At 32.1% G+C, this 11872-nt stretch overlaps 1 protein-coding gene and 1 pseudogene across 1 annotated transcript; one reads left to right on the forward strand and one right to left on the reverse strand.

Moving 5' to 3' along the window:
• Positions 1-220: 220 nt before the first annotated feature.
• Positions 221-497, forward strand: LOC143572560 (mitochondrial import receptor subunit TOM7-1 pseudogene; annotated as a pseudogene).
• A 5481-nt stretch (positions 498-5978) lies between these two features.
• Positions 5979-11671, reverse strand: LOC143572561 (13S globulin seed storage protein-like). The gene is made up of 3 exons (XM_077057691.1): positions 11491-11671; positions 6247-6970; positions 5979-6132 (listed from the first exon to the last, which is right to left on the reverse strand). The coding sequence occupies exons 1-3, from the start codon at positions 11669-11671 to the stop codon at positions 5979-5981; spliced, it is 1059 nt and encodes a 352-aa protein (XP_076913806.1).
• Between the last annotated feature and the right edge of the window lie 201 nt (positions 11672-11872).

Consider the following 11872-nt stretch of genomic DNA (forward strand, 5'->3'; position numbering starts at 1 on the left):
ATTGTGTTTGACCAAATGGTATCAACACGTTACATAAATGTTTGCTTATCTAAGGTGATGATTCAAATCCAAAAATAAATAAATAAATAAATAAAATACCATTTGGGCCTCCGTTTGTCGGGCTTTGAGTCTTTGACAACCTTATTGTTATTTCTCCTCAAACCCGGGCCTATAAATAACACAATCCGACAGCATTAACCTAGAACACAAACACAAACACAAACTTAATCATGCCATCAAAGGTTGTTCTGAAGACCAAAGGCAAATCAGGGAAGGGATCAAAACCCTCGAACGACAACTCAACCGCAAAGCTCGTGAAAGAGTGGACCACGTGGACCATGAAGAAGGCTAAAGTCATCACTCACTACGGGTTCATACCCATGATTATTATTATCGGCATGAACTCTGAACCCAAACCCTCGATTTATCAGCTTCTAAGCCCCGTTTGATCGGTAATTGTTGTTGGTATTTGTCGACTTTGATGGTGTAATGAACTCAATCGAGTTTTGTGGATTTGGGATTTTGGTTGCTTGTGGTTTCATATGTTCTTGTTATGAAATATGAATAAATATGTTTTATTTTTGTTATGCTTTTGTTTTGAATTAATAAAGTTTATGAGTTGGATTTTAGTTAGGGTGCGAAAACCCGACATGAAATTTGCGGGTTTGGGGCAAATTAGTGAACCCGCCTAGTTAAACAGGTCAGGTTTAGGTTAACCGGATGGGTTTGTGGATTAGCTCCTTTAACCTATTTATTTCTTATTATATCCTTTTAAAGTGTGTTTTATGTATATAAATTAACATAATATTTTATATCCATAGTTTAAATGTAGTTTTTATTTAAATTTGTATAATTTGTTGTAAAATGTAAATGTTAATTAGTAGAGCATTAAAAAAAAACTTTCGGTTCAAATGAGGCTTAAACGAGTCGTGTTCAAATCAACCCATGAATATTCGGGTCATGTTTGGGTTCACGTGTGAATCTGGGGATTTTGGTTGTTTGAGTTTCTACATGTTCATGTTATGAATAATGATGTCTTTTTTTTTGGGAAATTGAGGAGCTATTTTTCTGTATGTGATGGTTAGTTTGATTGTAGTTCATGTGAATTACAAATGCGTGCAATTATGTTTGTTGAGTTTTGTTATGCTTCTGTTTAGTTTTAATAAGGTTTATGAGTTGGGATTCGGTAAGGGCTTGAAAACCAGACACGAATCTAACATGAAACTTGCACGTTTGGCTTTGGTATAAATGGATTCGGGTCAAATTCGTGAACCTGTTTGGCTAAACTGGTCGGGTTAAGGTTAATCTGATGGGTTCACGGATTAACTCGTTTAACTTATTTATTTCTGGTTTTATTTTTTTTAAATGTGTTCTATATAACGTAAATTAATTTGATTTTCTTTCTTGTGACTTACATATGCATACAATTATGTTTGTTGAATATTGCTATGCTTCTGTTCAGACTTAATAAAGTTTGGCATTTGTTGATTTTATGTCATCTGTCATTTGGCTTTGTGTTCTGTTCTCTCTGTGTTGTGAATTAATAAAATCTTTTAAGTTTTGTTGTTTAGATTGTTTCGAGCTCCTTTTTATAGTCTGAGCTTTGGCTCGTGAGTCGTTTTTTCAAGTTCAGGCTCGGCTTGTCTATTATTTATTAACTTGTCTATAAATGTTTTTAAATACTTTTATATATTTCGTGAAAAATCTTAAACGAGCCTAAGCTTGGCTCGAGCTCGGCTGTGTGATGTAAACTGATATCATAGATGCCTAAAATGGTTAACTTAAAAATACTTAAGGCTCGTAAATTTAGAATTACAAGGCTCAAGGCTCGTTTCGAGTTTTTTATCGATCTAATATTGTGAGGCTTGCAAGGCTTGACCTGCTGGCACCCCTATTTTTGATGCATGCATTTGGATTGAATCATAGAAACATATTTCTTGTTTTTTGTTATGTGAAAATGTATCATTTAGCTATTTGTTCTGATGCTGTTATGGATTCATTGAAATTCATGAAATGGTGTGATGTATACCCCCAAGGATCTCGGTTCAGATGCAACTATATTTCCACCATTTTTTTTAAAATTTTTTTTATGAACTGAGAACTACTTTTGTAATCTGGCCTCATGATCTGTTCTGTTTGTGTTATACTAATACATTGATGAAATCATGAGTTGCAATGTTGTTAAAATCAAGACTAGTTGGCAATTAATCGCTAGTCTGTCTGTAATTAATTAGTTATTTGGTAATTGACGAGAAAATCAGTAGTTGGATATTAATTCCAGTAGTTGGATATTAACTAGTTGATGACCCCGCGTGCTGCGGCGGGTCTAACCTAGTCAATGCATGCAAGAGTGTTGGTCGACAACAATACTATAATTAAAAAAGAGCAGTAGATTTGTGTTTGTTACATATTAGTTACAATATATAGTACCACAAACAAAAGAGAAGTAGTTGTCATTCTAGTCATATTTTATCTAAAAATTGTGTAGCTTGAATAATATATTTGTCTAGTTATCCTAATAGCCCCGTATTAGTGCCAAAACAACCTGCTTCATGGGTTCTTCTATTTTTTTTACCACATTTAGTTACAGCCTTTTGTTGGTAGCAACTTTCAACTCTGTTGGAAAAAGGTATAGTTAGTTCTTGTATAGTTTCTTACAAAGTGTACACATAGATGACTAATGAAAAGGAGCATACAACAGAAGTAATACTATTATATTTGCACAAATTTTGTCAACTACCTTCTATTATATGCTAGTAACACCCTAAAAGCAAAAAAAAACACACACACACACACACCTCGTGATGGATAAATTAATTGCCTTTATATGAACTGTTGCAAGTAGAGCCAAAGATTCAACTCCAAAAGAAACTGATAAAAACACACACACACACACACACACAAAAAAAAGAGAGACATAATTAGTTTGAATAAAAATGAATCGAAGGTGTATTACACAGCACTAAGAAGGAAAAAAAGGGCCATATTAACCAAAAGACTAAAATGTTAACACTGTTATGAGGCCATGGCATATTGTGGCCAGGCCAAGGCATATTACCTTTTCGCGACTGCAAAATGATCCATTACTCCAGCTACTATGGTTTCATACAGTTTGTGTGATGCATGCCTTGCCATCAGCATGCATCTCCTACATAAGTATAATCACTCCCCATAACTTCTCATTTAATTAGCAATTAATTCCCTTATTTTCCACTACAATAATCATATATTATCATCAAAATAACATTAGAATCCTAGATTAAATGGCCATGATAAGAACGGTATTTAAAGTATTCATATTATGTTTGACACATCAAGCTACTTTTAATAACTCTCGATGAATATTATTAAACTACACATGCCACATAAATAAAAGCATATTATCTGTGACAATACATCAAACACCTTAAGAGGCAAAGTCAATAACTAAATTATGGAAGTGAAAAAAGAACTACAAACACATGTTAATTCACACAATGAGATATTATTAAAAGCATAATGAAATAACATCAATAAGAAGGAAGTAATAGGACATTCAGATAGCAATGGTTCAGCCGTTTTGAATCTAATATCTATTGCAGCCTTGGACACATTATCATGTGTTGACTCGGTGTATAATGGGTCGATTTGACTCAATAATAATTGTGATGAACACAAAGGAATCATTGTAGTTGGTGATTTGCATGGATGTTAGAGAGCTCACAAAATGCAAGAAGAGAGTTTTCAATGCTAATTATATATAAGTTTATAAAATGAATAGAATATAATTAAAAAAGAAACCTTTGTGAATCCATACACGATACAGTAGTCAAAATAGAAACCAATAATGAAACTGTGTTTCTAGTGTTTTTAAAAAGATGGATTACCTTTGATGATTTTAGGACATGAAGTTGGTTGCTGCTGACCTAGCCTATGCATTACTTGGGAAGGTTACATCTGCATATATGAACATAAATTGACACATAAAGAAGTAAACTATCATGATTTCAAGAAGCCCAAATGGCATCAAAATTTGAAAGCAAGAAAAGAAAATTAAGACAAAAAGGTCCTCAATTAAGATGAAGCCTCTGGATTAGGTAGGGGTGCTTCTTAATTGGGATCTGAACCATCATTCGTGGATGCTAATAAAACGAAGCAAAGTCAATAATTGCGTAAGGATCTTTAGCCCCCAATTGAAAAACCCTAATTCTCCAATCCAAAGAACATCAATGATTTATTTAGATGAAGATTTTGACATTTCAGTACTAAATCTAACTCACTCGCCAATCAATCGTCAACTTAATTAAAACCTAATTGGTTGATGATGTATTGGACAAAATACACTGAATGAAGAAAATCCTCATTGTGCGTGGAAATTGAAACAGTTAATTTGAAAGGAGTTGTGGCAAAAGCAATTGGAAAAGTGAAGCATGAGGCGAAGAGTTGTTGTCAGAACGCTTTAGGAGATGGCAGATGGGGGATGCAAAGAAGAAAGGTGGAGGAAAAAGAAAGAAATTAATGGCTGCCCTGCCTGATGAACAGTATAGTTTGTGAGACAACACCAAATTGCTTTTTAAACAATTCCAGTCGATTTCTGGCAGTTTCCGTCCAGTTTTTAGCTACTTCAAGGGTTTCCTGCTAATTTCCATCCAACAGCTATGCATTAAAATGTGTATATATATCGAAAATTATATATAATAATTTCATTCGATCAATCTTGATTAATTGCTAGTCCTCTCCCTATTGCTCAACTAGCGAGTTTTACAACATTGCCAGGGGGGTCAAGAGCGTCAACCAGTTTTATTCATCGGTTTACACACACACACACACATATATATATAGGCATAGTATAGAATGAAAACCCACTTGAGTTGTGAAAACCCTATCTAACATCGGTTTTTTTGTTACATATAATATATGTTGTACCATTTAATACAAAATATCGAAACATTAAAAAAAATTGTTTTGCTACTTTTTAACATTTTTTTACTAATTTTTTTATATGTTTTTAGGAGGGAGAAAAAGTTATATTTATGTTAACATTTTTTATTAACTTTAATTGTGTACCACAAAATTTAATCTTTAATTAAAAAACATGTGGTTGAGAATGGGTTTCTAGAGTTTTCACAACTCAATTGGGTTTTTATTTTAACCTATTTGAGTTGTGAAAACTCTAGAAACTCATTCTCAACCACATGTTTTTAATTAATGTTTAAATCTTGTGGTCCACAATTAAAGTGAATAAAAAATATAAATATAACTTTTTTCCTCTTCTGAAAACATATATAAAAATTAGTAAAAAAATATTAAAAAATAGCAAAACATTTTTTTTTATGTTTCGATGTTTTGCATTAAATGTTATAACATATATTACATGTAACAAAAAAAAACAAAAAAAAAACGATGTTACATAGGGTTTTCGCGGGTTTTCACAACTCAAGTGGGTTTTCATTTTAACCTTACCCTATATATATACACACACACACACACAGAGGAGGGATATTTTGAGAACCATGTTGAGTTTTAAGACCTTAAGAACTAAATTCTATGCCACACATTTAATTAAATGGATTGAAATATGTGGTTGAGATTAAATCTGGCAAAAAAGTCAAAGTAGGAGAGAGAATAAATATGTAAGTGGTTACGCTAACTTTTACGTCCGTTACACATGTGTAAAAAGTCGACTCGGTGCGTAAAGAATTCTGTAATTTTTTACGTGTATGTAACTTACATATATTATGCATGTGTAAAAAAAATTCGAAAAAAAAAAATCGTTACACTGAGTTCTTTCGAGTTCTTAAAACTCAAAGGGATTCTTAATTGAAATCTTCCCTGTATACATAATATATATATATATATATAACAAACTTAGGCAACTGCAAGCCTCTTGTTTTAGAATTTAGACATCTGACATAAGACTGTTGGTGACATATCAAGACGAATACTAGTATAATATGCATAATGTTGGCGCATGCTTTATTTGTTTTAGACCTCATAATCTAAGTTCTTGGAGGAACAATTGTCATGTTTTTCGAATTCTTTGACTTGAAAAACTGCTCGGAATCTGGAGTAATATTTAAACTTGCTTGTAGAACCACCGGAGACAATATCGTCCATATAGATGTATTTCTAGCCAATTGTTCAAAGACAGGCCTATTAAACAAGTAAAATCGTCGTTTTAGATAGCAGTAAACTCATAATTGTTATCAATCTTATCAAAATAAAAACCCATTTTATGAAATAGTTATAAGGAATGTATAAACTCACTTCGAAGAAGTTACGACAAAGAAAACTTCCAACCCGACGTCATCTGCAATAGCTGCAGTAGCAAAGAACTGAGGTACAGTAAACAAGTCACCTTCTTTAACTTTACTATCCAACTCAAGCTTTCCTTCGCTCCCCACAACCTTAATCCGACCACTTCCCTTAGCAATATAACATATCTGGAGTGACCCATCGACTACATAACTCGGTGCTAGCAAAGCATTACCCTCCAACTTCACATATCTTGCACTTAGGCCAATCTCGCCAAGCATTGGAAAGTTCTTTTCCGTCAAGGTACTGACAGTTCCACTACCTTCAAACATGACCTTACCATATGGATGATCAATGTTGTCATGTAATATATGCCCGCTATGATTACTTGGTTCTGGAAATTTTATTCCAGTCCCAAGTTTAAAAATCAATGATCCCTTTTGGCTGCTTACAACATTTTCCGATTCCCTTTGGTCTAGACCAAATATTTTACCGACAAAATCCGGTTGAAATCCAGCTAGAGTTCCTAGAACTCCAGCCAGAAGAAAGTATGAGACGTTGCCTGGGACTAGGGCTTTGCTGGTTTCAGCGAATAATATAACGACAGCGTCAGTGCTACCCCCGTTAAACCACCATGTAATTGCCCCTGCGGAAAGGGGAAGTAGGTCCCCTTTCTGGATCAAGAAAACCTTTTCTTCTCCACTATTTGGTGTCACCAAACCAACTGTGATGGTACCTATGTATCCATGTTGAATGACTAATGTTACTAGTACTTTAGTAGATAACATTTGTGACAGGTAGTTATGAGAAGAAGCAAATCTATATTGGAAAATTTAAGGTAGACTACTGTTTTGTTATATCTTGAGCATAATAATAATAATAATAATAATAATAATAATAATAATAATAATAATAATAATAATAATAATAATTTAGAAGTTTGGTTTGTCCTCAAATACATGAAATACAACCCAGGACTAAAAAAACAGCATGAAAAATAGAATCAATATTTTTTGTTACATTTCAAAAATTAGAAACCAAGAGGCCCGAGGACTCTTGTTCCTTAGCGAACATCTACTCAATTATCTTTCTTTTCTACCCAAATTATCTAATTAAACATGATGCCATATAGTCAGAATCGTGAGTTTTTATTTGACGGTACAACTTTATTTTAGACTTTGATGACATGTTTCGGCATACTTCAATTAATGACACACCGTTTACGTTGTTAGGGTACAAAACTACAAACGGCTTAGCAAGACGCTAAATATAATACTACATTGTTTTATATAAAACTAGCTTGAGACCCGTATACTACATAGGTTTTCCAACAAATAACAATATATAATAATTGGAGAAAATCACAATTTTTGTCTTTTTGAATATAAAAAATTATAGAATGTATCATTTTCGAAAACGACTTTCACTATTTATCCTTTGTATGCATTTTTGACTTGGTTTTAGTCATTCATACTAACGAAAGTTAACTTTTCAATTAAATCATCACATGTGTCATCCACATGAGGGCATTCTTGTCTTCTTACCCCTAACCTTTTAATTTTAAGAAACATTAAAATTTAGAAAAGACATATAAAGGTGTCTGACCTAGTGGAACCCATCAATACTCTCTTTCTTCTTATGTGCAGCCTCACCTTCTTTGGCGGGACCTACAACTTCTGGCATACACAAATTTCTTATCTCCCTTTTTCATTCACTAGTCGAACCATCTATAACTCCTTGTTTCAGATCATGTCACTCTTGGTCATCGTCGACTATCTAGGGTTTCTTCTTAGGTGTTATGCAAGCTTATTGTGGTTGTTGATTTCATCATCTAGTTTTGTCGATATAATCAACTACTAACTGATCCATATGAAATAGAGTTAATTGCAGTTATGGTCCCTGTGGTGAAACCTAAAACGCATCTTTCAACTCCGTGGTGGCCATTTCATAAATCAGAGATACTTGAAGAATTTTTTATCTTTGATGGAAGACTGCTACAGTTAGTAGAACAAGCCATCAACTTGCAACGGGAAGCTTGCTTGTTTCAAAATTCTGATGTTGGTGTGTGTATTTTAATAAACATAGCCAAACTTATATCAACAATCATTTTAGTCCAGTTGGTTGCGTTTTTATATATTTGGTATGGCTAGACCCGGGTTCGAAGCCTAGGGTGCGTGGTTTTGTTATTATTTTTATTTGGAGGGAACTCTTTTAACAGACCAAGAGTCCAAATTGCATGTATTTAAAACCACATGATTGCAAATTGCAAGAGTATAATGGTCTTTTCGTAGAAAAAAGACTTTAGGTTCATGGCTGGGTCCCGATTGCAAAAATATGGCTACCACAGAGGCCTTATCTGCGAAATGGCCACTACAAGGTTGAAAGTTGCGTTATAAATTCACCAGATGAACCATATCTACAATTAAATCTATGAAATAATACTAGCTTTTAGTGAATAATTCAGTCGTCTTCTTGAATCTTCCACTGGTTCATGATTTTTAGTGAAGAAATGGGTGGTGGACCGGCTGGGGGTATGTGATGTTATATACGTATATAGTTTATAAGTTATTAATAATTAATATTAACTAGGGGGCAACCCGTCGCGTTTCGGCGGCGGGCAAGAATTTGAATGTTACCGTTTAGATTCGTACCGGTATGGACATTAAACATAAATCTTAAATTTGTAAACACTTATAATTGTAGTGACTCGTATAACATATAATATAGTAAAATAACAATAAAAAACGTATTTAAATCAAAGTTTATTCAGTCAATAAACATGGTAGTTGCAGCGACGAGTCGACGCGAATTTAGTTAGTATCGGGTATATTTGTTATGGTTCGGAACTAAACCCAAATAATAGTTCCGTCAAGTTAACATATTTAAAACAAAAACCAAGGCATTACGACGGTGAGTCGACACAAATTCAATTGGTATCCATTAGGTTCATTTTACGCATATGAGAACAAAACCTAAAATTTAATTTTGTTTGAGTATCACATTATATATATTTAAACCAAAAGAGGAAAAAAAGAAATAAAATGCACATGAAAAAAAAACTAATAATACAACACACAAGGTATAACTAACAAAAAGTATTAAGTTGTTAACTTGGATTGGAGGATTGGAGACTTAAGCTTGGGCAAACATGATTTAGAGAGAGTTGAGATAGTTGACTAAAGCCATTGAATCAAATAGAAAGATTGAATAATCTTTAAAAGTAATTACATAAAATGTCAAAATAATTACCTTAAAAAATCTTTTAAGAAACCAACCTTTGCTTTTTATCTATATATATATATATATATAATATTAACATTGTTTTTACTAATCTGTATATTGATTTTTGTTGTTCGTTAAAGTTGAAAGGTAATGAGTAAAAAGAATAGAACGCTCTAATATGATGACATGTGGGGTGATTTAGCTGAAAAAGTTAACCTTCAATTAATGTAAAGAATTAAAATAAAAAAAAATGTGTATAAAAGATAAAGAATAAAAGCCATTAAAAAAACACATTTCATAATTTATGATATTTAGAAGTACAAAATTTATAATTTTCTCTATTAATTAACTCATAAATAAATCTAGTTTAAAGGTAGTTGATAGTCACCACCCACCATTTATTTTCTAAATATTTCTTGAACAATGATATTTAGAAGTATATACTATCTAGAAGTATATATTCAAATTTTAAATTTTAATTTTAATAATTGTATACATCTTTCATCAATTTAAGGATGAATTAAAATGTAAGGTTATTTAAAGTTACAAAATATGAGATAATTACAAATATCACTCAAATATATACAAATAACTGTAACTAAAATATTAATTTAACAATTTTTTAAAAATGGTGATATTAAGTGACAAAACTTGTAATTTTGATTAGAAAAAAAAAATTGTAGACTGTAATAGTCATTTTGTAAATTAGATTTTTTTTGTATTTTTTTTATTGAGACAATGGTGTTAGTTATACGGATATACCTTATTATATTAAAAAAATGATTTTTTTTATATATGAATAGTCTATTATTTTGCATGACATGTCAAACTCCATTTACCTAGCTTTGTTGCCGATAGCTTCAGAATAACCTTATTCATATGGGTCATCATACCCGGGCCACAGTGAGCATGTTTTGGTTTGGTTAGACTTTGGGTAAAAACGAAAATAGGTTTTAGATATTTCATAACCGCCATTTTCTGTTTAAAACCGGCTCAGTTCATTCAATTGTTAAAGTTTGTTCGTTTAACAAGTGGCTTGGATGAGGCCGATTCAAACTTATTATTTTAGTTGATAAATCAGATTATATTGTAAAGATGCTAACAACAAAGAACTTGCTTGATGGATGTGTTTTGGCTGCGTCCAAAGGCTCCAAAAAATTTGTGTTCTTGGATAGATTCCTTAAAGATTAATAAGCAAAAGAAAACTGTTATTGAAGCAATTGTCTTCTCTATATGGTGGTTCATTTGGGGGAAGCGGAATGGTATCGTCTTTAACAACAATGATCTCAGAGTATTCTCATCTCACTCCCTATCTCCAAACCAAATATTACACTAAAACTTATTTTATTTTCTCTCTCCATTTCAATTAAATAATACTTTTTATACCTTTTATCATTACCTTTTCTATTTCTTTCACTCACAACCACTTTCAAAATATATTAAAAAATTATAGGATGAACAGTTGACTTTTTAAATATATAGAAAAATCACTACTTTTTCTAAAATATAAAAACTTTTCACTCATAACACCCTGAATTACTCTCTAAATTATAAAAACATCTCTCACATAATATGAGGGGTTGGATGAGAATGCTCTCATGAATGAGTCTTTTGTTGATTCGATTATGGATTTGGTATTTTGATGGTTTTCAAGCAGAGATATAAAGTTTAAAATTAGTTGGACTTAAAAAAACCACTTCTTATGCAACTTTGTTATTTGCCTTGGGTAAGTATTTTAGCTAAGGTTTAGTTATATATTTATCTTTCGCTGGTAAAAAATAAATAAAGGACAACGAAGAGCAAGTAATATGTTATTCAAAAAAAGGTAACAAAACTGTTACAATATTATATTATTTATAGAAAATAAAATATATAAATGCTAAGGACGTTTAGTTCGTTTAATTTATTTATTTATACACATATAACTATAATTTATTTTGTTCAATTGGTTTGTTTCTTTTTTTCATCTTTGGTTTGGTTAATTAGGTTTTTTTCTTACCCGTGGCTGTATGTACGAAATTAAAGTAGAAGTACCTTCAAGAACAAAGCAAATTTTGCTGGAATCCCCAAAATGAGGAGGAGCAAAGCCAAGAGGGTTGAGGAGAAGTTTTCCGGCAAACAAATGTGTTTCGGAGTTTGAGTATACATAATACCCACCACTGTCGCTCTCAAAGACCGTTTGATTGAACTTCTCTACCGCCATTGCCGTCTTCATCTTATTACAAAAAGTAATATGTGAAATATTAGATAGAGAGAGCCTATTTGATTTACAAGGCAAATAGGGCTGGCTATTTATAGAATTAAAGTCAGTCAGTCATATTTGATTAATTGTGAATTAAAAATAAGAAATAATTAGATTGGAATCTTTTTCGTAGCATATAAAATGTCTCTTTATAAATAGAGTTAAGCTAGCAAC

The sequence above is a fragment of the Bidens hawaiensis genome, unplaced genomic scaffold (genome assembly GCF_021521415.1).
Source record: "Bidens hawaiensis isolate Kalapana, Puna unplaced genomic scaffold, B.hawaiensis_p1.1 tig00025969_1, whole genome shotgun sequence".
NCBI classification, from domain to species: domain Eukaryota; kingdom Viridiplantae; phylum Streptophyta; class Magnoliopsida; order Asterales; family Asteraceae; genus Bidens; species Bidens hawaiensis.